Raw genomic sequence first — 26017 nt, forward strand, 5'->3', positions numbered from 1 at the left:
AGCGTTGCTAGGTTTTTTTTGCCACCCACACCCATACACCCCATTACTTTGTCTGCAGCATCGTTATACACGTAGTGAAAGTGTGCAGGCCTCGGCGGTTAAAAAAATTTGAGCAGAAAAGCATGTTATTTAATACATGTAATATTTGTCTATGAAGCTTCGCTATCCTGCTGCAACTGCTGAGCAAGTTGTTGCCGGCGCAATTCTTTGTATCTCTCGTCCTCTGCAGACCCGACCCGCTGCAGAAATTCTTGCCGGGCCAAGAACCCATCCTTGTTGTGCAGCACCAATTCGTCGTTAAGTCCAGCACGGTCTACATAACTAGCCCAGTCCAGCTGAGATTTTTCTAATGTCGTTAGCTTGGGTCGTAGCCCGCCAGAAATGATCTGCTCCAACAATGGAGGCCTTTTCAGTGGCCGTCGCAAGTGTTGCCGGCTTTCATTGGACTTGGTCCTAACTGCTTTTTCCAGTTGAACAGGAGCAGCAGGCGCCTGCTGCTTAAATTTCAAACTGTTTAGATATTCTTGACCCTCCGCACTGCTGCGTGAAACCCATTTTTTCTCATGGACAGTTTCACCAGCAAACTTGTAGTTTCTTTCGATGAGGATTTTGTCCTCCTGTTGCGCGGCCGTTGTCGACCTAGCCTCCTTGGAACCGTCGAGAACAGAGCCGACTTTCCCTGAACTGCTCAAAAGACGGTTCTTACTAGCTTCCTGTAGCTCCTCCCAGATGCTGTTTACTTTTGCAGGGATCGATTCAACAGTTAACGATTCATACTTATGTGTTTTCGCATATTCTTCCTCAGCTTGCCGAGCTCTTCTAGTCTTGATCAGTCCGCCGCTCTCGCTCTCTATACGCGAATAGTCCACTTTATTTCTACCCTTATCTCTGTTCACACCGTCATCATAGTCGTCACCGCCATCGCTGGCATCACTATCGTCGCTACCACCACCTAATTTATCTTTTTCAGGCTGGAAGTCCTCGTCCTCCTCTTCTATGTAGCCGTCCTCGTCCTCGTCCTCCTTTTCGTTTGGTATAATCTTTGTCTCTACTTCTGGCATTTATAGGCTAGTGGGTTTTCTTTCTTGAAACAATATTATTCCAGTTTACGCCTTTTCGTCTTTTTTCTTACTTGTCGATTAATCCTATTCATCATCTTTAAACTTCGCTCTTTAATTCACTTTTTTTTGTCTTTCCCCGATATGGTACTTACACGAAATATCATGATACAAAAGAAAACACGTACATACTCGTCAAACGATAAATACGCACCTAGTCGTTAGCCGCATAAGTAACCTTTTTCATATTCAAACTTATCCATAGCCACATCCACTCTAACAATTTTAATCGTCCAGCGCGGCATTAAATAATCTTTCTGTAATACTCTTTAGCTCAATTATGTCCACAGAGACTACAAAACCATCAATCACTACTACACCAACTACTGTACTCGTTTCTCCCAACACGCTCAAAAGGAAAAAGGGTGAAGACACCAGCGAGGAACAACTGGAAGCAGAAATCAAACGCGTGGCCCTGAAGGATGCAGACAGCCACTCTGACAACGACCACGATTCCCCCGACAATGTTCCCTCTGATGTACATTTACGAATGCTGTGCTTAGTCAAACACGCTTCACTGATAGTAGGACACAAGGGCGCCACTATATCTAGAATAAAATCCGAAACCTCTGCTAGAATAAACATATCAAATAATATCAGAGGTGTTCCTGAAAGAATTGTTTACGTGAGGGGTACTTGCGATGATGTAGCCAAGGCATACGGCATGATAGTAAGAGCGCTGCTTGAAGAACATGGTAACGAAGATAACGGGGAAGACATTGAGATTTCTATCAACCTATTGATCCCTCATCATCTTATGGGATGTATAATTGGCAAACGTGGGTCTCGGTTAAGAGAAATTGAGGATTTGAGTGCAGCAAAATTATTCGCGTCCCCGAATCAATTGCTGCTTTCTAACGATAGAATTTTAACCATTAACGGGGTTCCGGATGCTATCCATATTGCTACTTTCTACATTAGTCAAACATTGCTAAACTTTCAGATGGAATCTCCGCAGAAAAATGTGAAAAGGTCCATATACTATCAGCCAACTCAGTTTAACTCAGTATTAATAGACCATAGCCAACCGAACACCATTTTCCATCAAAGAAACCACCAATATCATCCAAGCGATAAACTACTTTCATACAAACCCAACAAAAATTTACCAATATCATCTACTTTGTTGAGTATGGCCACACCGCAGTATACTACTGCTAGCGTTGCAAACGCAACGGCCTTTCAACCGAACTTCGTTATCCCTAATGTGACAGTCTTAGACGGCCCTGTTATCAGTCCGGCACCCGGCAACCATTTATTAATGAACTTTGTACAACAAGAGATATTCATAGATGAGAAATTTGTCGGAAATGTCATTGGCAAAGATGGCAAGCACATAAATTCGGTCAAGGAATCCACAGGTTGTTCAATTATTATACAAGATCCTGTAGAAGGCTCTTCGGAGAGAAGACTTACCATAAGAGGTACGTTCATGGCGTCCCAAGCTGCTATTATGTTGATTAGCAATAAAATTGAAATTGATAGATCAAATGCTGAACGTAAAAGAAGGTCGCCCCTCTAAATATACTGCTAGTCAATAAAAACACATAGAAAATAAAAATACAGAAACTACAAAAGGCAAAAAAAATAAAAGAAAAGGTAATAAATTGAATGAATGTAGATATATAAATATCAATAGAAATACGTACGCGGAATTATTTCTCTTTGTAACAAATTGATCAAAAGCTTTGTATTTTTTTTTTTTTTAGCTCGGCTGCGCGCTATTACAGTAATTACATGTAAATAAACTATTCCAAAGAATACAAAAGAAGAGCTTACAGTAGCCAGTCAAAGTCGCTGTGAAACATACACGGCGTTGTAGTCACAGTATGGAACACAATCTTTCACCTTTACAGCAAGAAGTATTGGACAAATACAAACAGCTTTCTTTAGATCTAAAAGCTCTGGATGAAACTATAAAAGAACTAAACTATTCGCAACACAGGCAACAGCATTCACAGCAAGAAACTGTATCGCCAGATGAGATACTACAGGAGATGAGGGACATAGAGGTCAAAATTGGTTTAGTTGGGACACTGCTAAAAGGTAGCGTGTACTCGCTTATCTTGCAAAGAAAGCAAGAACAGGAGTCTTTGGGTAGCAATTCTAAATAATGGTTTGGTGCAAGAAATTGATTCTGATGCTTTATTTTTTACGGTACACTACATTGTGCTGTGAGTTGTAATAATATAGTCTGTATATGCCAAGTGAAGAAAAAAACAATACAAACTCAAGGTGTATTATGAGGTAGGGAATACACATAACAATATATATATATACGTATGTATATTTAAATTGTATAAATGACGATCTTACCGTCTAACCCACAGGAAGAGACTTGTGTGATTTGGCCGTTGGATTCCGCAAAAGGTCTTAATTCCACAATGGCGTTTTCATGTGCACTTTCTTGGACATCTGTGCTAACTTTACCTTTCAAGTCTAATTCTTTAAACTTTCTCAATGCGGAAATACCGAAAGTTGAACTTTCATCATTATTACCACTCAGCTCGTCTGTATTACCAGATGCAGTTAAGGCAGAAGACTTGTTATTGTCTGATTTGTCTAGATTCTTCGCAAATTTCCAGCCTTCAGAGGCTTCGCTGAACAATACCGGATGACAAGAGTATCCTCCACAAACAATCTCGTGGTCGTTTATCCATACTAAGGACCTGTAAGGTAAACCTTCCGGAGCATTGACAGATTGCACTGGAGATTGGTAATCGACAACATTCAAAGTACCATCATGCGCTACATAAGCAATTCTTTCCATCTGACTTCTCCATTCCACATCATGGATATAAGAACCCTGATACCACTCCCTGATTAAACAACCAAAAGGGAATTTCTGGCCCCAGGGTGATCCGGCGACGGATTCCTTGGAATCCAAACCCTTGATAAACCCGCTGAACACACGCATAAACCCATCAGTACCACCAGCAGCTAATAGGACTCCATTTGCATGCCAAGACAGGCAATTGATGGTAGATTTGATGGGTTTCTTGATGTGCTTGGATACCCACCAATTATTCTCGTGTTCGTAATAACAAACAGCGATGATTCTAGCACTGGACCCAACAGCAAACTTATAACCATTTGGTGCCCATGTAACTGAAGTAGCTGCTCTGTTAATACGAAGAAGTACTAACGTGGGCTTGTATGTCCCATCACTCAATGGCTCCCAAACGTAAGCATTACGGTCTTGGGAGCAAGTCACAATACGACCATGTATGGAAATGTCCACAGCAGTAATGGTTTTATCATGATCTTTCAACGTTGCGAATAAAACGGGAGGTGTGTTGTTTGAAACTCTATAGACAAGACAATCTGTTTCGCATGTAACGGCTAAAATAGATTTATCTTGAGAAAAGCAATGAGAGTAGATTGGCGCTTTGACCAGCTTGTAGACGGCAACAACGGACTTGTCTTTAGAATTGGAAAATGACATTAGGAGACTCTCAACTAATATACGTTTACTTCGGCTTATTTTTCCTATTTTTCTTTGTTTCTAATCTGGAAGCTTTCTCGATCAAGATTGCTCTTATTTGACCCTTTTTCATTATAGGCAAGGCGCGGGCGGGTGACAAGAAGATTTTGATAATTGTGCAACTGATAACGTAGGATTCATTATCAACATTGTTGTTAAAGAGTAACAAGGAAATCTAAGAAATGGTTGTGCTTGTTGTCGAAGAAGTGATAGAGACAGTGTTTTTGCCAGCCAATTCTCTTTAAGAATAGGCCTTTCTTGTAGGATTAATGGTTAGTAGGTTTTATCAGATTCCAGGTACGCATCGGCCATCGTCGGCAATATCTTCTTCAAATGAATCTTCTTCACTGTTGTCTGCAAGGAGAATAAGTCAAACATATTTCAATTATCAGGCGACCCCTGAATGCCAAAAAGTTTCCTCTAAGTATGATCCTGATAACCCAAACAAAGATAAGTTGGGAACATACGATGGGGTATTTGTGCCTACTGCTTTAAACGTATTGTCTATCCTTATGTTTCTTCGTTTTGGCTTCATTTTGGGTCAGTTAGGTATTATATGCACCATCGGTCTTCTGCTATTGAGTTACACTATTAATCTTCTCACCACGTTAAGTATATCTGCTATATCTACAAACGGGACTGTTAGGGGCGGGGGTGCTTATTATATGATTTCAAGAAGTTTAGGACCTGAATTTGGTGGATCCATTGGGCTTGTCTTTTTCTTAGGGCAGGTGTTCAATGCAGGTATGAACGCAGTGGGTATTATCGAACCTTTACTCTATAACTTGGGTTATTCTGCTCAAGGCGAGCCACCTGCAGCTTTGGGAGAGCTACTACCAAGAGGGCATTGGCACGAATTTACATATGCCACGGTCATTCTTTTCTTATGTTTTTCTGTGGCTTTTGTTGGCTCGCAAACAGTGTCAAGAGCAGGGAATATTCTTTTTTTGGTACTGGCAGCTTCTATATTTTCCATTCCACTTTCTGCATTGATAAGATCGCCATTCACTGAAGGCGGTATCAGTTATACAGGTCCTTCATGGCAAACTTTTCATGATAACCTGCTCCCTCACTTAACAAAAGGTGCAGCAGGTTCGTTACTCAAAGGTAAGGAAACATTCAATGATTTATTTGGCGTTTTTTTTCCTGCTACAGCTGGTATATTCGCGGGCGCAGGAATGTCAAGTGAATTGAGAAAGCCCTCTAAATCAATTCCTAAGGGTACCTTATGGGGTTTACTTTTCACTTTTATCTGTTATGCCGTTGTTGTCTTCTCCATGGGTTGTTCCATTCCCAGAAGATCGTTATATGATGAAGTACAAATTATACAGACGATCAGTTCCGTTCAGTGGGTTATATTCATGGGTGAAATGGCTACTTCTCTTTTCTCCATCATAGTGGGGATGCTCGGTGCTGCTTATGTATTAGAAGCAATTGCAAAGGATAACATTATTCCTGGTTTGGAGATTTTTGCTCATTCACCGTTATATTCATTGATTTTTACTTGGATTCTAACACAGCTATGTTTGTTTTCAGACGTCAATAAAATCGCCACATTTATCACAATGACATTCTTAATGACGTTTGTGGTCATGAATTTGGCGTGCTTCCTATTAGGTATTTCCTCTGCTCCCAATTTCAGGCCCTCTTTCAAATACTTTAACAGGTATACTACAGCAATTGGCGCATTACTTTCTGTTGTTGCGATGTTAATAGTTGATGGCATCTCAGCGTCTGTCTTGTTTTTGGCTATGATTTTGCTATTTTTATTCATTCATTATTTTTCACCACCGAAGTCTTGGGGTGATGTGTCTCAAAGTTTAATATATCATCAAGTGAGAAAGTATTTGCTTCGCCTACGTCAAGACAATATTAAATACTGGAGGCCTCAAATATTGCTGTTTGTAGATAATCCAAGGACGAGCTGGAACTTAATAAGGTTTTGCAATCATTTGAAAAAAGGTGGTTTGTATATTTTAGGCCATGTTGCAGTAACTGCGGATTTTCCGAAGCAACTAAATGAATTAAAAACTCAGCAGAAAGCTTGGATGAAGATCAGAGACATGGCAGCAATAAAGGCTTTTGTCCAAGTTGGGACTGGTCCCTCCCTTATATGGGGAATTAGGAATGTTTTTATTGGTTCCGGGCTTGGAGGTATGAAACCAAACATTACTGTTGTCGGTTTTTTTGACCTCGAAAGTTATAGAAAGCACATCCCACAAAGTCGCAGCCAAAATAACCTTCAGAAACAGGTGGAAATAAAAGCTACAGTGCCACGTAGTACATGCTCTGATGTCAAAATCAATGTTCCATTGCCTACGGATGAGTGTAAAAATGAAACCAAAGTTAATGTACAACAATGGGTTCAAATTGTAGAAGATCTATCACTGATGCAATCCAATATTGCCATAGCGCATGGATTCAAAAATTTAGAGATACCGAACAAAAGGGACAGCTGCTTTCCAAAAAAAACTATAGATCTTTATCCCATCCAAATGTGCGGAAAAGTTGAGGCAAAGGGTGACCAGCCTGCGGCTATCACTACTAACTTTGATACGTATACACTGATTCTACAATTAGCTGCCATTTTGGTTACTGTTCCTGAATGGAAGCGCACACATTCGCTTCGAGTTATTTTATTTGTGGAACAAGAATATCATAGAACGAACGAAACTCAACGAATGAAAAAGCTATTACAGGTTCTAAGAATTGACGCAGAGGTTTTGGTAGTATCTTTAGATCAATTCAGAGTATACAACACAATTGTCAAGGGAGACCCAATCGTGTTTGATTATGTCAACTCGAAATTGGCCGATAATGAATGGTGGAAAGATTTGGTTGAAGCTCGTGATACATTAAAACCGAAGCGGAGGTTTTCCACTATTGAACCTCAAACGATAGCAAAGCAATTTACACAATCAAGAAAATATACGTCTGGGGTTCAGAAATTGGGTGTCTCATTTACAATGAATACGAGAATGCCAACTAACCGCATTGATACCCCATGCGAGAGTGAGGACTCCGATTTGGATACAGATCTTACGTCAATTCGTGATGCCTTCTCGGCATCGACTAATATTTCAGTAGGTAAGGACTTAACGACCAAATCGAAGACCGGTTCCGACAGAACAAATTTACTCGTAAAGAATTTACAAAGCGATGTGTCAACACAGTCGTTAAGACCCGTTTTCTCGAGTAATACTTTGCCGAGGACGAGAGTCGTGGAAGATGGCACGGGTGAACAGCCGACACTGATCCCAATTGCCGAACCTGACCTTTCGAATGGGAACGGTACTGGGAGCGGTATTGGCAACGGCAACAAATTAAAGAAACCGGTTCTTCCCGAATTATCACCTTGTTGTTCAAAAGATAGTTTAGTCACAGCGATGCAAAATTTAGGTTTCAATGATCTTCCCAGCACTGCTCAACATTTGGTTCTGAATGATGTGATGACACAAATGTCAAAGAGTTCGGATTTAATTTTTTCAACCTTGCCAGTTCCAGCTCTTGGAACACATGAAGATCACGATGCAAGTTTACAATATGTCGAGGACTTGGATATTTGGTTGGAGGGCTTACCTCCATGCATGTTAATCAATTCGCAAACCATGACAGTAACTACTGCATTATAGAATAACACATATATCGTTATGCATTTCCCCAGAACTTATTTACTACATATAGAAGTCTTGTAATACGGCCGAAATACAGATGCTTTATAGTAGGGTTATTGTTTCTATTCATTTTTATTTCAGTTGGGCTTTACGCTTTCCGGTTCGATATACTGTTTTACCTTACGGAATGCAAACATGGTATAGAAATATGATGCCGCTTCCTTTTCATCCCCTTCAACACCATATCTACCATCAGATCTTTGTAAACCTTCCCTCATTTTAGGCGAAAACCTCTCAATCCATTTGGGAATTTCTTGGACAAAAAATTTATTAAAAGGCATTTGCGATACTAGTTCCAAACCGTATTCATCAGCCAAACTTCTTAAGGTTTCGAATGGCACAACATATTCAGGAACATTATCTATAGCATCTTCTAGCCAATAAGTATACATTTGACCATAAGGCGATGTGAACTCATAATCATTCTTTTGGTATGAATTATTCTCAAATGTCACTTTATAAATGGAGTTTCCCCAAGATGGCTTTTCCACTTCTTTGGGAAATTTATTCAGTTTATAACGAATGAATTCTGAATCTGGTATCGTGCCAAAAAAGTGACCACCAATTTTGAGTGATTTGGCGACATTCAGTAAAGCTCTCCTTGCTTTTTCTTCGGTCTCAAAAGCATAATGCAAGCAAAATTGCGTCGAAACGATATCACACGGAAATCTACAGTCTGGGAAGGGCTCTACTGCAACACCTAATGATTCGCCAAAGCAATCCCCAGTAATTAGCACAACTTGGTAGTCCAAATTTCTCATGGACCGGTATCTCTTATGAGCTTCTTGGATAGAGGCATTGGAAATGTCAATACCAATAAACTGTGAAATACCTGCAGCACCATATTTTCTTAAATCACCACCTTTGCCACATCCGAGTTCTAAAACGACATCTCCAGGTTTTGTATATTTGTCAATTAACATATACTTAATCGCATTGTTAAAATTACGAAGCTTAATAATAGGCGATAGATTCCTCTTAGCGCGATTGGCGATTATTGTACGTTCATTATAGTGCTCTCGGACAATCTGGTCAACATTTATGGATCTATTTGCAGTCATCTCTATTTCATGTCTCTTTAGTTGCTCTTCTCTCAATTTTTGAGCACGCTGTTTGCGTAATCTTTCCTCTTGATCATACCTTTCATGTCTTCTCTTTTGGATTTTAAACCCGGATTCTGCCTCAATGGGTAGATCAGACACCTTAGAAGTAAGGATAGAGCTGCTTTGCAAAACTGGTAATGATCCATTACCATCACCAGGCGCATTGGCAGTAACTTTGGAGTCTTTTTTTGAGACTGTGGACGATTCATCACCAGTAATTGAGCCGTACTGACGGTCATAGTCTTCTTGTGACATCCATATTGGCTTCTCTGGTTTGGTTGACATTCTACTTTTCTAAGACGGATAATGGACGACTCCACGTTGTAGTAGTTGTCACATTAATCGGAAAAGTGTCTCACATGTAAAGGATTAAAATAAGAAATCTTCTAATTTATGTTGAAATATCTTGATTTACCATTACCCGGATTAGATGAAACTAATTAAAGTCATTTAGAGCAATGGACCAAACTAAAGGTATTAGAGTTCTTTCTAATATAATACAGCGCCAAATAATTCGAGAAGGGAAATCATAACGCTGTTGCCTTGGGTTTATTTGAGGTATGGAAACTATTGATTCGAAGCAAAATATTAATAGGGAGTCTTTATTGGAGGAAAGGAGGAAAAAACTAGCAAAATGGAAACAAAAAAAAGCACAATTTGATGCTCAGAAAGAGCATCAAACTTCACGCAATGACATTGTTACTAACAGTTTAGAAGGTAAGCAGACTACTGAAAAGTTTACGGAAAGACAGGAACGTGTAAAAGAAGAGCTTCGGAAGAGAAAAAATGAATTTAGGAAATCTGACGAACCTGTATCGGTTAAGCCTTCGAAGAAAAAGTCGAAGAGAAGTAAGGTAAAGAAGAAAATATCCTTCGACTTCAGTGATGACGATGATTCTGAAATAGGAGTTTCTTTTAGATCGAAGGAGCACATTCAAAAAGCTCCAGAGCATGATAATGAAAAAGATCCACTGGATGAGTTTATGACGTCATTGAAGGAGGAGAAAATGAGTAATAGTAAAGGCATGTACGACAGAGGCGACATTCTTGATGTAGAGGATCAATTGTTTGAACTTGGAGGAACCGACGATGAGGATGTTGAAGATAATACGGATAATTCTAATATAGCGAAAATTGCTAAACTCAAAGCAAAAAAACGTGTAAAGCAAATTTATTACTCTCCAGAAGAGCTTGAGCCGTTCCAAAAAAATTTTTATATAGAATCTGAAACAGTTTCCTCGATGTCAGAGATGGAAGTTGAGGAGCTTAGACTTAGTCTGGATAATATCAAAATAAAGGGAACAGGTTGCCCCAAACCAGTCACAAAGTGGTCTCAACTGGGACTATCAACGGACACCATGGTTTTAATTACAGAAAAGTTGCACTTTGGCTCCTTAACGCCTATTCAATCCCAGGCTCTTCCCGCTATTATGTCAGGTCGTGATGTTATAGGAATATCAAAAACTGGCTCCGGCAAGACCATCTCCTATCTTTTACCATTGCTAAGACAAGTAAAAGCTCAACGGCCATTATCAAAACATGAAACAGGGCCCATGGGTTTAATTCTGGCTCCAACTAGAGAGCTAGCTTTACAAATACATGAAGAAGTTACTAAATTCACAGAAGCAGATACATCCATTAGATCAGTATGCTGTACAGGAGGTTCTGAAATGAAAAAGCAGATTACTGATCTTAAAAGAGGCACTGAGATTGTTGTTGCCACACCGGGACGATTTATTGATATATTAACACTAAATGATGGGAAATTACTTAGTACTAAAAGAATAACGTTCGTAGTAATGGATGAGGCAGACAGGCTGTTCGATTTAGGTTTTGAACCTCAAATAACGCAAATCATGAAAACTGTTCGACCGGATAAACAGTGTGTTCTATTTAGTGCAACTTTTCCGAACAAACTACGCAGTTTTGCCGTAAGAGTTTTGCATTCCCCAATATCTATTACGATTAATTCAAAGGGAATGGTTAATGAAAACGTAAAACAAAAGTTTAGAATATGCCATTCAGAAGATGAAAAATTTGACAATCTGGTGCAGCTTATCCATGAGCGCAGTGAATTTTTTGACGAGGTTCAAAGTGAAAATGACGGACAGTCAAGCGATGTTGAAGAAGTTGATGCTAAAGCCATTATATTTGTATCAAGTCAGAATATTTGCGACTTCATTTCAAAAAAGCTGTTAAATGCTGGAATTGTGACCTGTGCTATTCATGCAGGTAAGCCATATCAAGAAAGGCTTATGAACTTAGAAAAGTTCAAACGAGAAAAGAACAGTATTCTTCTCTGTACAGAGGTTCTCTCAAGAGGTTTAAATGTTCCCGAAGTGTCGTTGGTTATTATCTATAACGCCGTCAAAACTTTCGCGCAATATGTTCATACTACTGGAAGAACTGCCAGAGGTAGTCGCTCCGGTACTGCTATTACTCTTCTATTGCATGATGAACTGTCAGGTGCTTATATCTTGAGCAAGGCAATGCGCGATGAAGAAATAAAAGCTTTAGACCCTCTGCAAGCAAAAGAACTTCAGGAAATGAGTGCCAAGTTTGAATCCGGTATGAAAAAGGGTAAGTTTAGGTTGTCGAAAGGGTTCGGCGGCAAAGGACTGGAAAATATCAAAAGTAAAAGAGAGGAAGCTCAAAATAAAGATTTGGAGCTCAAAAAGAATGATAAGAGGAGCGATGACTTGGAAAAGAAAATCAGCAATCCACGCGAAGGGCATGACAGTGTGTCTGAGTCTTCTGCGCTTATTCCGAGACTCAATTATGAACTATTCAAAGAGTCTACAGACGGGTCGATCATCTTTTACGCCAAGGTTTATATTAATGATTTACCCCAGATTGTAAGATGGGAGGCTACAAAGAATACAACCTTATTATTTATCAAGCATGAAACCGGATGTAGTATTACTAACAAGGGTAAATTTTACCCTGAAGGGAAGGAACCAAAGAATGAAAACGATGAGCCTAAACTATACTTATTGATCGAAGGCCAAGATGAGAAAGACATACAATTAAGTATAGAATTGCTGGAGCAAAAAGTTAAAGAGGGGGTCGTAAAGGCTGCAAGCTTGTCTTTGAAGAGTACTAAATACTAGTTTTTAGAATTTAACTCACTCGTGGTGCTATATACTTTCGTAGTTAGTTCTGAAATTTTTAGGGTGGTAATTTAAAGCATATTCAATCATAATAAAAAAAAAAAAAGAGAATTATTAGGAAAAATAAAAACAAAATAATATATAATATATGATGTAGAAAAAAATCTTGAAATTTTTATCGATTCGAATAAAATGGAATTTAAAAAAGTGGGAAAGAAACAATGAGAATTCATAGGATATAATGAAAGGTAAATGCTTTAAAAAAAAATTAAGAGGGGAAAATAAAAGTAGAAAAGCAAATAAAAACAAAACATGGAATAAAAGTAACTTCAAAAAAATTTATCAAGAAAATGGTAGGCTTGAAGAATATAATAATAGTTTTTTAGTTGATTTGAGATGTGATATGACAAATAAAAAATAATGAAATAACGATAAAAATAAGGAAGGGAAAAACTGACAATCGAATAATAATATTAATAATGGTAAGTTTATCACATCAATTCATAGGGAATATAAATTTGAAATTGTTACTCTTCTTTCTTTTTTTGTTCTGTAGAGAAAGAAGGTGAAAAGTGAAGGATATTAACTTTAAACACACGTTGGCTTCAAATTATGTAATTCAGGAATAGGAATATCGTTAACGATTAAAGTTTGGAATTGGTTCAAAACTTCTTGCAAAACGGAATATTTGACAGCGGTCCCTGTTGTTAATCTGGCTAGTTGTCTGGAATCACGGCAATATGGAGAGTAACGTTTAACAATTTTCAAATACAAAACCATTCTGCCGTCAACTGGTATGGAAGAAGAAGCAGCCTCCGCAGCAAATTCATCAAATGCACCAGAAGCAGTTGCTGCTTGCAATGCTGGATGAGAGTAGAAGTCCATTGGATTTTGAGGATTGTTGAACAAATGCTCTGGTGCTGGAGTATCCATTGGAGTTAAGGATGGCGAAGGAGTTGCGGTTCTGCTTATTTGAGTGCTGTTCATGTTACTTTTCTTGGAATCTCTATCATTTTGGGTCCATGTTACAGTAGCATCTCTTAAGGCCGCCCAATCTGCGTTGGCAATAAATCTTTGACCAATTTCATCTGATTTGCGGATTAAATCCATCCATCTTTGGAGAATTTCTGCATTCGAAGCATCATCGACAGATCCCATAGACTTTAATAAGATTCTATAAGCGACTATTGTTTTTGGAATGTGGTACGCCTCGTAACTCTTATCGATGTATTCTAAAATACTGCGGTCATGCCAGACAGTGCATTTAGCCAAGATAATGTTAAAGAAAGGTTCATCTATATGCTTGATGTTGTTGTAAGTTTGAATAATATTTTGTAAAGTTTGAAAACCTTGCATCTTGTCCACAGCATAATTTTCAAAAAAAATGTCGAAAAAAGTGTCATTCAAAGATGAAGAAATACCGTGGTTGACGTTTCTACCATAATGTAAAGAAGACTTGTACCAGATTTGATAGATGTGGTTGAAATCACGGGTTTGGCTCCATATGTTTCTTAAAAAGGATTTCACGTAGGAAACTTGCAAGTCTATCTTGTATGGCATTTCATCATTTAAAGCCTTGTCAAAAAAGGTTTGAGCCACATTCAAGTCTTTACATTCACCAATGAAGGAAAGATGGGTTTCTATCAAATAACCGTATTTCATTTCGGTTGATTCTTGGCATAATTTTTGGAATAATTTGAGAGCCATGTCATTTTCACTAGCAGATAAAGAGGCTCTGATCATCCCAACTGAAAGATTTGGATGGAAGTAATTAATCATCGATGAAGACTTTTCATATAGAGCTTGAATTTCTGGATAAGAGACACCATTGTCGTATAAGATGGGTAATATAACACCGACAACTCTTGGATTCAGAAAAATATTAGATGTGTAGGTATTTTGCCCATTGATTGCAGCTTTCCATATGTCGACAGCTTCCTCAAACAACAAAAGCTCCTTAAACGCAGTTATCAAATGCATAGCACCGTATTCGTTCAGTTCGACCTTGCCGTTTAGAACGTCTTCGGAGATCTCTCTCAAAGATTTGCAAAGATAGTTTGTCATTTCTTTGTGAAAGGATTGAGAGTCGTAATCAGGTTTCTTGTTCATTCTCGTCAACTGATTTCTATTAGCTCTCAACCCATTGTGAAGTAAATGTACAAGCTTGGAGACACGATCAGAATTTAATTCCGGTGTAGTGAGTAGATCATGATACAGCCCCATTGCTCTACCTATAGAATCCCAAAATAATGGATTAGCGTTAGAATTTGGATGTTCTGAATGGTGTTTCATGTTTTGACGCCTTGGAGTTTGTGACATATAAAGAGTCTGTGAAACGCAATCTTCGAAGGCACAAACCTTATGAAACCATGGGGAGTCTGGGCTAATTGAATTACCTTGATTGGAGTTATTATACTTGCTATGATTATGGTTATTTTGATGATGGTTACGATTGTTATTGTGGTGATGATTACGGTTATTGTTATGATGGTTGTTACTATTATTGCTGTTATTCTGAGCTAGATGATTGTTGTTGTTGGCTCCAATGTTGCCACCAAAGTGAGGAACAAAATGGTTGGCTGGGCTTACCTGATAAGTAGCGAGGGCTGGATTGTTAAAAGTAGCAGGCGTGTAAGGAATGGCATAGTTGTGTTCATGGTGCTCCATAGCGATTGTACCGTTAAATTTCATTGGATGAGTCAGCGAATTCTTTGTCGGATGTGGAACAAACTGGTTTGGGGGTTTGCCCTTCAGTACTTGTGTTTGCTGAGCTAAACGGATCATAGGATCAGATTTGCAAGATAGAAAAGCAATTAGAGTAAGAAATATCAAGCTAATCACACGTTTTTAAAACCTCGATCCAACTATAGAACGTACTGTATTCAAGAAAAAAAACTGAGAGAAGAATGAAAGGAAAAGGGTTTCTATAGATATAACCAATGCGATATGTAACTTCAGTGCTGAACGACAAAGTTTCTTTATTGCCTTATTTTGACTTTCTTCGAGATGTCCATGGCATAACTTGAGCAAGGTTGAAAAAATTTTCTTTTCTTTTTTTCTCCGAAAGAAACCCGTTTCTTTTGGTGCACACACAAAGCTCGTGCAGAGTGCTGTCCTCTGAGAAATTACCGCAGAATCAGAGGATCTATGAAATTGCCTCTCTTGTACGAGCAGTTCACTGCAGGCACTCGTCCCTTCACACGGAAAAACAATATGGGAAAAGTTGCCTGAAAGTTTAAGCTTTTTTACATATTATCAAGGCAAGAAAAGAAGAGAAATTTTTCGAGAAAATGAACAACGAAGCAAACAATATGAAGAGGACTGCTGCTATTTTTCCAGTTAGGTACCATGTGGCATGCTGTTTTTCCGCAGTTCGTTATGTAAGGTGGAAGGCGGTGGTGTGTGAGACATGCCCTGTGAGACATTGGAAACTCATGCGTACAGAAAGTGAAACTAGCTCAATTGGTTGAGTTTTTTGATGGTATACGCCTGATGTTTTTTTCGACAACAGGTGAGTGAAATAAAACGAAGAGCAAAAAAAGAAGAAGAAATTTAAGAAAAAAAAAAAAAAAAAGGGAAGAAAAACGGAGCTACCCAATATCGGAAGATTCGTAAAGGCCGCCATATACACAATAGGGGCCCTTCGTTATATGTGCTCGAGCCTCTGGATATCGACCAGAATGAGCAGACGCCTACGAAACTGGTCAAGGCTTCAAGTAAAATTGCTGGAATCTGTTAACACTTTTAAAAGAACACAGTTCTTGACTTACTTTTGGTCTATGCATAGGTATTATATAATACGAGGTAGTAAAATGAGAAAAAAAGAAAAAAAAAGTCAATTGAGTATGGGCATGAAGTTACCCAAGATCATGAGGGGCAAACCAGAGACATCTCTTTTTAATGTCCACATACAGCAACAATGAATTATCTTGCCCTTGATGGGGCTTAAGAGCCTGCAAACTTTCATCTTCTCAGATCCTCTGAAGTCCCTATATGCAACTTTAGAGAGCGTTTTGAAGTAATCGCGTACACTTTCATCGTCCATGATCTCTACGATAAAAGTCATCTTGTTTAGTAGCTCCTCTCTTGTCCATCCGCATAGAATTTCAAATTCCTCGTTGACATAAGAAATTTGACCATTTCTTCGCCAAATACATGTCGGGGTACCGATTTGTGCAATAAATTTTACATATTCTAATAGAGTTCTTTGGTAGCATTGCTCCATAAAAATCATGTCCTCCTCGGTTAAAGTTACAGAACACGCAATGAAAATGGGCCGGAATTCGGCAATGGACCGACACATCTTCACCAGATCCTGCTGGTTGAATCGATGCTTTAGGTACACCAAAAGATGGTGGAATCCAGGTGTATGCGAAAAGGGGGCATTTATGGAGGTGTATATTTCCATTGGAGTAGAATAACGTAATGAATGTTCCCATTCTACATTGCTCTTGATGTTGGCAGCGTCTGGTGAACAGCTTTCCAGGGATACAGAGACCAAATGGTTTTTCCTCCGCTTTAAGGGGATAGCCAACTCGGGAAATGTTACCGTTTCGCTGTTCAAGTAATATTGGTTTATGCTTGAGTCCCAATTAATTTGGGAGCTCTTTTCAGATGGGTCCCGTGGCAATAATCTTTTAAAGTTTAAGGAATTATCAGCTGAATCAACGGGCACTAAGGGGAAATGGTTCGCGAAAAGATTAACTTGCGAAGCTACAATCTTGGCTGAATTTGGTCCCAGTAGAATAGAATAAACGTTTTGATTGGAAGATGGATACGGATGTGGGGGTATGTTTGCTCGCTGTTCGCTGTACAACTGGCGAATTTTCTCCATTTCTGTTTCTTCAGGGCTTGTATTTGTGCCCGTAGGGCTATTGTTACTGCTATTGCCTATTGTGGAGTTGGATGTGGAATTGGTGTTGGAGTACAGGATGTCAATAGGGATCTTGTTAGACAATGTGTCTTGATAGATGATATTCGACAGAATAGAGTACTCGGAATCTGCAGCATTCGATAGGAATTTAGCTTTGTGAACTATATGTTGTGGGCTGGTGAATTTTTGCTGTTCTCCCATGTTATTTACGTTGAGGCTACTATTGCTGGAGTTGTTATAAATGGGTATCATGATCTTGCGGGGTGGAAGGTCCGGTTGTATGTTCATTGGGAGCTCTCTATTCGGTATTCCAGCCAAGTACTTGCTTTTCTTTCTTGGAGCGTCAACGCATGTAGCCGTGAGGCCCTTGCTGATACATCGTAAGCATGGCCTTTTGGCCTCACATGACACATGCAATCTCGAACAGTTCACGCATGCCACGTTTGTGTTTTTTCTCTTTTTTCTCTTCTTTTTTTCGAGAGTATGATTTGTATTTGCAGATGTATCTGGGTCAGTTGATGTTTTGTAATCGTTTTCATCTGGAGTGCACATCACGATGATTCATCAATGTATTTTATTTTTATACCTTCGTGTGTCTGTTGTACCCAAAAGAAATGATAAAAATAGCTCAAGAGTATCCTGACTTTATATAACTAGCAATTTTATCTAAGAGAGTAATGCCGTTGCACCGGCTCTTGTTTAGTTTTTTTATGTGGTTACTCTTTTACAATATACTAAAATTGCAACTCATTTGCTTTTTTCATTTCTTTTCCTTCAATTTTTTTTTTTTTTTAGTCTACGGCTAACAAAAAGCATAGGCTCAGAATGATAGATAGATATCCGATAAATGTCAGTAAAGACAAAGAAATCAGTAAAATAAACGTTTCACCCTGGCAGATAGGAAACCCTATCTCCCAGTGATAAACTTTAATTTTTTTTCGTGCATATATATATATACATATATAATATAAAACAAAATATCATGAATTTCTATCTAAAGTAGTGGGAAAAAATATGTCGTTAAAAATGGGTATAATATCCAAGCAAAGCTTTTGGCTTTTTTTTTCTTGAAATGAGTGAAGGGAAGGCTCAATAAGCCTAGTCCTGCATGGCATATACATCCTTGTAAAATTGTTGATTACACTTCAGTTGTAGCTGCCAGTACCGCAGTTGGGAACATGAAAGTGTGGTATCTTGACATGAGCAAAGTTGTTGCAATATTGTATCTTTCCAACTATTCACTAGGCGCTCCGTGACCAAGACATGTAACTCCGACGTAAGCTCGTCCTGGTAGGGATCCTCGAATAAGTCGGCATTCCCTAGCAATCCATTACAATGGTACAGGACGTCTAAATCTTGTGTATTGTTTATGATAAAGTTGACCAGCGGATACATCGAAAATCTCAATAGCTTTTGCTGGAGAAACCACACTCTTAGAAGCTTTGTCAAGTTGGGGCAGGTATATCCATGAATGATGACCAGCATTGTTATAGCTATGGATTGCCAATCGACACAACTCCAACGAGCGATGCACTCTTTGAACAGGCACGAGGCCATATTGATGTCCGGGTCGTCAATTATTTTCCCAAGGAAGCGTATGAATTCCGTGGTCAACGAGTTCCTCATCTTATTGATGAACCACGTCGTGTATTCTTGTCGGTTCAATATCATGTTCCCGTAGCAATTAAACCATAGGATCCCGAAAATTTTGCCTTGGATAATATCGATCAAAGAGGTGCTGTCTTCTGGCGGCGATGACAGCGCTGCAGTAGTGGTTTCCTCTGCTGACGACATCGAATGACCCGGCGACGGCAGCTGATCTGTAAGAGCAGAGGTAACTGCAGCCGGATTGGCCCTGAAAACTGAGTAAGGCCCGTGTTTGGAGCAATTGAGGTTGACCACAGATATGTCGTTTTCCACCATATTAAGCAATTCGTCCAACTTCTTGTCTATGCGCTTTTGAGTATAATCTCTATTTGTCATGCTACCAAAGACAGAGGCCACAGCGTTATTGTATATCTTCAATCTCCGTACGCTTATGGTGAATGTATTATCGTTAGGAAGCGTAGTTTCCTTACTTGCCTCGTGCACGCTGTCTTCGCAGTCACTTGTCGGGGGTGATAGTTGTCTAAAATGGGTCATTTGTTTAAACCTTGATTTTGAGATTTTCTGGCACAATGGTTTCGATTTCGATTTGCGAGCCTGTAATGAACTGATCAGTGAATGCTTGCGTACTTTGTAGATGTTCTCCTCTAACCACATAAGTCTGATATCGTAACTACAATTATCTCCATGTTTGGCACACAGTGAACAGATTGGTCTATTCTCGTCGCATCTGCGTTTCTTGAATCTGCATGCCCAGCACCCAGTAAATGTCCTCCCCTTGGTGGGGGGCACTTTGGAGGATGACGCTACTTTCTTGCTTCTCTGCTGCCTCTTACTATTGACCATTTGGTTCTAGTGCGGATATATATATAGGCTATATATATACGTGGTGAAATGAAATGAAAACGCTTTTAAAGTGTGCAGAAATTGTTATAGCTCTAACCCGTAGTATTAGTTCCCCATATAATTCCGACCGAGAAAGGTGCACCCACTTGTCATACAAATTGTACATATATATATATATATATATATATATATATATATATGTATATATTATACCTGCAAGCAATTGCACGCGAGTACTCTGCGTGAGTCAAAAGACTGTGGTAAAATGGTACCCATCTGATGCAGGAATTCCGACTCTTTCAAGCTAAATGCCGTTTCATTTTGGCACGGATGCATTCGCAGATTGGTTGGAAATCCGCATACATCAAATGCGCCAAGAGGGCTGCCATTGTATATTCCTTTTCTCGGCAGTCCTGCCGGATGCATTTATGCCGCTAAGACGCAGAACCGAATATTGGGCTCAGGAAAATATGCAGATAGACGCTCGCCCGTGAGCGACTCATGACGCGCGTGTGCTATTTTGGCCCCGGCAGTACAAGCGGTAGTCATGGTTTCCGCCACACGGATCTCATACAACAGCAATCCATTTGGTTTGCCTAGTTCCGTACATATACATAGATACTAACTAAATGAGTGCATATACTCATGTAGCCGTTCGTTACTAGAAGAAGAAGAAAATAAAAAACAGATGAATAGCTAGAAAGAAGTAAAAAATAGTTGCTTAGGTATATATGACTGGCTACAGATCAGTAGCCAGCCCAAACCTCGCTGTATGTAGTCTTGCCCTTTGTCTCGGGTACACGCTTGTACACATATGTAGCAAACATGGCAGCGATGGCGGCGAAGATCGCAAATACGTAGCCGCCCATGAGGCCGTGGCCTATCGGGAAGAGGTATCCGACGATGAAGGTGGCAAGCCAGTTGCACACAGTACCAAAACTTTGAGCTGTAGCGGCATCCTGCGGGTAGGATAGCTCACCAATGATCAAGAAGGGGATGGGTCCCAGACCGATGGCGAATGCGGCAATATAGACAAAAGTGGCCGTGACCAGTAAAAAGGATACGCTCAAGGTGAGACCTACACTGATCAGCAGCGACATGGCGGTCATCACCGTAGTCGAGGCAAGCAATAATGGACGGCGCCCGACGTGGTCGATGATCGCAGATGCTGCTAGAGTGACAACGACATTGAGGATGGAAATGGCAAAATTTACCTGAATCGAGTAGTCCGGTAGAATCTTGCCGATCACTTTTACACCGTAGAAGATAATAGAGTTGATGCCGCAAAATTGCTGGCACGACAAGATGGCGAGTATAACTGTGCGCGGTTTCTTGTATGAGGGATCGGTAACATATTGCCATAGTGTGGGTCCTGAATGAGTCTCTTCGCTTGACTCCGGGTCGCGGTTGTGCCCATGGCTACGCTGCCAATCCTGAATTTCTTGCTTCGCTTGTTGGTACGTTCCTGGACGCAACTTGAACAGAGCAGTTTCAGCTTCCGAGACGAATCCGTGGCTCACCAGCCACCTTGGAGATTCGTCCACTTTGAGCCAAGCTAAAATATTCGCTACCGCAATCACGGATCCGGAAAAGAGAAGCCACCTCCAGTTATAGGAGTCTGCGTACTTGAGTGCCAAGGTTTGGGTCAGCAGGATACCTAGATTGATAGAAACCTGATTCATAGATCCCATAGCGCCTCTCCACTCCACGGGGGCAATCTCGTTGATAAATAAGGGTGTGATCACAATGGCGGTGCCGCAGGACATGCCTACCAGGAACCTGCCAAATAGCAACTGCAAGTAGGAGTTGGAAAAGAAAAGCAGCAGAGAAGAAACCATGCACATGGCCGAGGCGCCCATGCTCACGTACTTTCTTCCGTATCGGTTGGCCCAGTTACCGGCGTAGTACGACCCAAACAGTCCGCCTATGCTGAATATAGACGTAATTGCGCCGTATTGAGAATCGGTTAACGCAATGCATTGCTTGAGTCCGTGTTGCCCAACCCAAGTGTCATCGTATGAGATGTTTTCGTCTGGTGCCTCAAATCTGGAGCACGATAAGAATTCTTGAGGCGCATTCAACTCTGCGATGTGGTATCCGTACTGGATCGACCCCAAACAAGCAACTATCGTGCCCAAGATTAAATGGCCCGTAATTAACGGTTTTGTTTCGCGGGAACCACCGTTAGGCATTAGTCTTTCAGTTTCAGCCATGACTTAGTTTGTTATGCCTTAGTCTCTGTGTTTTGTTGTTGTTCCAAGAGAGAAAGATATTCAGCAACTTTTGTTCTCCTGTTATTCCCTTAATCAGGAAGCAACTTTAAGGGAAATCCATTTCATCCCTCACACTTCCCATCTTTTCTCGGACAACCTTACATTACGCCTACGACGTATGACTACACAAGCAAGTTCGTTTTACAGACCGCGTATCATTGCTCGTTACAGCTCTACCAAAAGTGTACCGAGCACTGTGCCCAGAAGCTAAGCTTTTTTCGCTAACATATATATATATTTAGGTAAATCATTTACACTTTTCGTCGATCTAAAAGCTCATCGCATTTTTTCGGTCCTGATGTTAAAAATTTATTTCGTTTATTAAAAAAAAAAAAAACATTACTGAAACGTATAAAAGAAAAGTCTTAATCTATAAATATGGTTTTATCATAATTAGACTGTTTTACTCTGTCCATTGGTCATTATAAAGCCTGAAAATACCCACTGAATGGTTTTTTTCGCAGGAGCAAACCTTTTCCATTTCTAATAAACCTTCTGCACTATTTTTATTCTCATAAAAAACAATTGTCAAAGAAAGCCTACATAAAAAAAATATGACAGCAACGATCACAAATAAGAAATCATGCTCTGGTTCTGTTGAGGCAGGAAAGACACGTTTAACAACTGAATGGAAGCCTGAAAGCCAAGTACCCCAATATGTTAAAAATGAGCTCTCTAAACCCCATCCAAACTATATCCTGGCGTTTTTGAACGTGGTACAGCAATTAAAAATTCAGAGAAGAACCGGTTATCTTGACCTCGGTATTAAAGAATGTGAAAGCATATCAGATCACATGTACAGATTGAGCATAATCACCATGCTGATCAAGGATTCGCGGGTTAACCGCGATAAATGTGTCCGGATCGCATTGGTGCACGATATCGCCGAATCTTTAGTTGGCGATATTACTCCAGTTGACCCTATTGGGAAGGAAGAAAAGCATCGTCGGGAATGGGAAACCATAAAATATCTATGTAATGCTCTGATCAAGCCATACAATGAGATCGCGGCAAAGGAAATTATGGACGATTGGTTGGCTTATGAAAATGTCACCTCATTGGAAGCTAGATACGTGAAAGATATCGATAAATATGAAATGCTTGTACAATGTTTTGAGTACGAGAGGGAATACAAAGGAACGAAAAACTTCGATGATTTCTTTGGGGCTGTAGCTAGCATAAAAACAGACGAAGTAAAGGGCTGGACAAGTGACCTTGTCGTGCAGCGCCAAAAATACTTCGCCGATTTGACTCAATCGATAACTAAATAATTATCATAAATACCAACTTTTGCGTCATAAAAGTACAAAGTAACTACCAATACATAATCTTCAACGTACTGTCCATAGGTTGTCGTGGCCAAAGATGATAGCGCCTATAGCGTGTCTTCCAAGTAAAGCCAAAATTCCAATGCAGAATTGCAACTTCAAGATTGTATTGCACAATTTGTCTTCCCTCATAGGGCCAAACCATACTAATGTCAAGTTTATTAACGTCATATTAGAGGTGCTAATAATCTCATTATTTTCATCAAATTCCAGGTCAATCAAATGGAGACAGTATAGTAACTTCAAGATCGGTTTAAAAATGCTCTTTGGCGGTTCTTCTTTTAAGTTTGCTCTTGATGGATACATTAAACCGTCTTTTTCATTAAATTTAGGTAACCTATGTCTCGGGCAGGGGACCAATTTGAATAGCTGAGGACATGAATAAATAAAATTAACGATTTGAGGAATGAATAGCAAAAGCATCGTCTTTGAAAAATGACCCAGTATACCAACGACTGCGAATACCATTCCAGCGAAATAACAATATGTATCTCCCACAAACACTGTGGCGGGCCAACGATTCCATTTCCATAGCGCCAAGGATACACCCAAAAATGGGATAATCAAAACAGCGGAAAACCTATGGGAGTCTCTTGTGGCTAATGGCCCCATCGAGAAGTACAGCAAATCGTTCAATAGCGCTAAGATGGCCAACACTATACATTGGCCAACCTCTAAACCATTAACACCTGCCAGGATGTTGATGGAGTTGGGGCAAAAAATTGCCATCGATGCCATATAAACATAATACCACAGCCCCAAATCAACACTAGTCTTTTTCAACCAGCGTTCCATGAATCCGGGAATAAGTACATGCGTAACTCCAAAATCCACATAATAAACCATTAGCAGTGGGATGGCTGCAATGGCAGGCAAGAAAAACTTATGTCTCCAACGTAAATCAAATAAATCATCAGCGATACCCAAGAGGACCGTACTTTCCAAGCATAGGATAGCGCTCAAATATTCAGATAGTTTATCATGAGGAAAAATATTAGAATTCATACCGTTATCTTCAACCACTGAGACATCGCGATGGCCCCCACCTGAAGTGGTTATGACCATATACTTGTAGAAAATGAAGGGAATGTAAATGAACATTACAAATAAATAAACTGCAGCAGGGATAGCACCTATTGTTTCTGGAAGCACCGGACGGCCAGGTTTACTCAAGTCCTTACCGAATAGGCCTATTTTGATGAAGGATTTGCCCACACGTGGAATCAACATATCTGTAGCTAAATAGCCTGCTATACCAAATCCCACGGCCGCAACAAGAGCAGATGGGCCCTGATTTTTGGAATAGTAGATTAAGCATGTGATAAGTGCCAGTGAAAAAAGTCGCAACATATAGTCTACTTTTTGTTACCGTTCTCCGCCTTGCTCTACTTGATAAAGTTTTTATTTACATATTTCACAGTTATATACACATGTTAACAATTTAATTTTCGCGCTGTTTAGTAAAGCATTTTTCGAGATTGAGGCAATATAAAAGGAAAGGGCCATATACAGGAGATGAAGGAAACCTGTACTATTATTGTATTAAACACATGGTAGTAGCTAGAAAAAATTCATGCATCAACCTCTGTGTTTGTATTCGTAACATATAAATCCACAAGAAATTTTTTACTCATCATCCGCTAAAAAAAGGAAAATACGGACGTTACTTACTAAATGTACGACGAACATGTACACAAATCTTGACTATTTTTGATAGATGCAGTCTCTTGAAATGACCAACGACTCAGTAGTGTTTTCCAAGCAATTTTACTTTCAACTGTTTAATATTTTTTAGAGGCTACTCGGCCGGCCATATCTAGACAATTAGTAATTCCGATGACAAAGAGTTTAAAACCACAATATCTGCCACACATATCGTGAAAGGCATTAGTTCCATTGTCTCCGTATTAGTGCAAAGCCCCTAAGCCAGCCTGCTTTAAAAAATGTGCAGGTACTTTTGTTATTGTTTTGATATATAAAGAACTACTATTTGCTAATATGTGATGTAGCGCAGAGAACTTGCATTTCCCTGCATGGCTGACCTTGACAAGAATACAATTAGCAACAAAAAGTAATAATTCAAAATGACCACATCTTTTTATGATTTAGAATGCAAGGACAAGAAAGGCGAATCTTTTAAGTTTGACCAACTGAAAGGCAAAGTAGTTCTCATAGTTAATGTTGCCTCCAAGTGCGGCTTCACGCCGCAGTATAAAGAATTGGAAGAACTATACAAAAAATATCAAGATAAGGGGTTTGTTATTTTGGGGTTCCCATGTAATCAGTTCGGGAAGCAGGAACCGGGCTCTGATGAACAAATTACGGAATTTTGCCAGTTGAATTATGGCGTTACATTCCCAATTATGAAGAAGATTGATGTTAACGGAAGTAATGCTGACTCTGTCTATAATTATTTGAAAAGCCAAAAAGCAGGTTTACTAGGTTTCAAGGGTATCAAATGGAATTTTGAAAAGTTCTTAGTTGATTCCAATGGTAAGGTTGTCCAAAGATTTTCCTCCTTAACAAAACCATCGTCCTTGGACCAAGAAATCCAAAGCCTGTTAAGTAAATGATATCTTTGTCTATAATCAAGCAATTATCCG

At 39.6% G+C, this 26017-nt stretch overlaps 14 protein-coding genes across 14 annotated transcripts, besides 1 other annotated feature; 6 read left to right on the forward strand and 8 right to left on the reverse strand.

The window, feature by feature from the left end:
- Positions 1-149: 149 nt before the first annotated feature.
- Positions 150-1061, reverse strand: SWC5 (Swc5p; the record flags this gene model as incomplete). The annotated part of the gene is made up of 1 exon (NM_001178579.3): positions 150-1061. One exon carries the CDS (start codon positions 1059-1061, stop codon positions 150-152), a length of 912 nt encoding a protein of 303 aa, NP_009790.3.
- Positions 1062-1398: 337 nt separating this feature from the next.
- On the forward strand, positions 1399-2640 carry PBP2 (telomere maintenance protein PBP2; the record flags this gene model as incomplete). The annotated part of the gene is made up of 1 exon (NM_001178581.3): positions 1399-2640. One exon carries the CDS (start codon positions 1399-1401, stop codon positions 2638-2640), a length of 1242 nt encoding a protein of 413 aa, NP_009792.3.
- A 307-nt stretch (positions 2641-2947) lies between these two features.
- On the forward strand, positions 2948-3232 carry DAD3 (Dad3p; the record flags this gene model as incomplete). The annotated part of the gene is made up of 1 exon (NM_001184461.1): positions 2948-3232. The coding sequence occupies one exon, from the start codon at positions 2948-2950 to the stop codon at positions 3230-3232; it is 285 nt and encodes a 94-aa protein (NP_631876.1).
- Positions 3233-3408: 176 nt separating this feature from the next.
- Positions 3409-4563, reverse strand: ARC40 (Arc40p; the record flags this gene model as incomplete). The annotated part of the gene is made up of 1 exon (NM_001178582.1): positions 3409-4563. The coding sequence occupies one exon, from the start codon at positions 4561-4563 to the stop codon at positions 3409-3411; it is 1155 nt and encodes a 384-aa protein (NP_009793.1).
- A 308-nt stretch (positions 4564-4871) lies between these two features.
- On the forward strand, positions 4872-8234 carry VHC1 (Vhc1p; the record flags this gene model as incomplete). Its single annotated transcript, NM_001178583.3, has 1 exon — positions 4872-8234. One exon carries the CDS (start codon positions 4872-4874, stop codon positions 8232-8234), a length of 3363 nt encoding a protein of 1120 aa, NP_009794.3.
- Positions 8235-8353: 119 nt separating this feature from the next.
- On the reverse strand, positions 8354-9664 carry ABD1 (mRNA (guanine-N7)-methyltransferase; the record flags this gene model as incomplete). The annotated part of the gene is made up of 1 exon (NM_001178584.3): positions 8354-9664. One exon carries the CDS (start codon positions 9662-9664, stop codon positions 8354-8356), a length of 1311 nt encoding a protein of 436 aa, NP_009795.3.
- A 275-nt stretch (positions 9665-9939) lies between these two features.
- Positions 9940-12489, forward strand: PRP5 (DEAD-box RNA helicase PRP5; the record flags this gene model as incomplete). The annotated part of the gene is made up of 1 exon (NM_001178585.1): positions 9940-12489. One exon carries the CDS (start codon positions 9940-9942, stop codon positions 12487-12489), a length of 2550 nt encoding a protein of 849 aa, NP_009796.1.
- Positions 12490-13077: 588 nt separating this feature from the next.
- YBR238C (uncharacterized protein) lies at positions 13078-15273 on the reverse strand (the record flags this gene model as incomplete). Its single annotated transcript, NM_001178586.1, has 1 exon — positions 13078-15273. The coding sequence occupies one exon, from the start codon at positions 15271-15273 to the stop codon at positions 13078-13080; it is 2196 nt and encodes a 731-aa protein (NP_009797.1).
- Positions 15274-16324: 1051 nt separating this feature from the next.
- On the reverse strand, positions 16325-17914 carry ERT1 (Ert1p; the record flags this gene model as incomplete). The annotated part of the gene is made up of 1 exon (NM_001178587.3): positions 16325-17914. The coding sequence occupies one exon, from the start codon at positions 17912-17914 to the stop codon at positions 16325-16327; it is 1590 nt and encodes a 529-aa protein (NP_009798.3).
- A 546-nt stretch (positions 17915-18460) lies between these two features.
- THI2 (Thi2p) lies at positions 18461-19813 on the reverse strand (the record flags this gene model as incomplete). The annotated part of the gene is made up of 1 exon (NM_001178588.3): positions 18461-19813. The coding sequence occupies one exon, from the start codon at positions 19811-19813 to the stop codon at positions 18461-18463; it is 1353 nt and encodes a 450-aa protein (NP_009799.3).
- A 746-nt stretch (positions 19814-20559) lies between these two features.
- On the reverse strand, positions 20560-22026 carry VVS1 (Vvs1p; the record flags this gene model as incomplete). The annotated part of the gene is made up of 1 exon (NM_001178589.1): positions 20560-22026. The coding sequence occupies one exon, from the start codon at positions 22024-22026 to the stop codon at positions 20560-20562; it is 1467 nt and encodes a 488-aa protein (NP_009800.1).
- A 240-nt stretch (positions 22027-22266) lies between these two features.
- Positions 22267-22537: an origin of replication (ARS222; Autonomously Replicating Sequence).
- Positions 22538-22640: 103 nt separating this feature from the next.
- On the forward strand, positions 22641-23357 carry YBR242W (5'-deoxynucleotidase; the record flags this gene model as incomplete). The annotated part of the gene is made up of 1 exon (NM_001178590.1): positions 22641-23357. One exon carries the CDS (start codon positions 22641-22643, stop codon positions 23355-23357), a length of 717 nt encoding a protein of 238 aa, NP_009801.1.
- Positions 23358-23417: 60 nt separating this feature from the next.
- On the reverse strand, positions 23418-24764 carry ALG7 (UDP-N-acetylglucosamine--dolichyl-phosphate N-acetylglucosaminephosphotransferase; the record flags this gene model as incomplete). Its single annotated transcript, NM_001178591.3, has 1 exon — positions 23418-24764. One exon carries the CDS (start codon positions 24762-24764, stop codon positions 23418-23420), a length of 1347 nt encoding a protein of 448 aa, NP_009802.3.
- A 734-nt stretch (positions 24765-25498) lies between these two features.
- GPX2 (glutathione peroxidase GPX2) lies at positions 25499-25987 on the forward strand (the record flags this gene model as incomplete). The annotated part of the gene is made up of 1 exon (NM_001178592.3): positions 25499-25987. The coding sequence occupies one exon, from the start codon at positions 25499-25501 to the stop codon at positions 25985-25987; it is 489 nt and encodes a 162-aa protein (NP_009803.3).
- Between the last annotated feature and the right edge of the window lie 30 nt (positions 25988-26017).

The sequence above is a fragment of the Saccharomyces cerevisiae genome, chromosome II (genome assembly GCF_000146045.2).
Source record: "Saccharomyces cerevisiae S288C chromosome II, complete sequence".
Classification (NCBI taxonomy): Eukaryota; Fungi; Ascomycota; class Saccharomycetes; order Saccharomycetales; family Saccharomycetaceae; genus Saccharomyces; species Saccharomyces cerevisiae.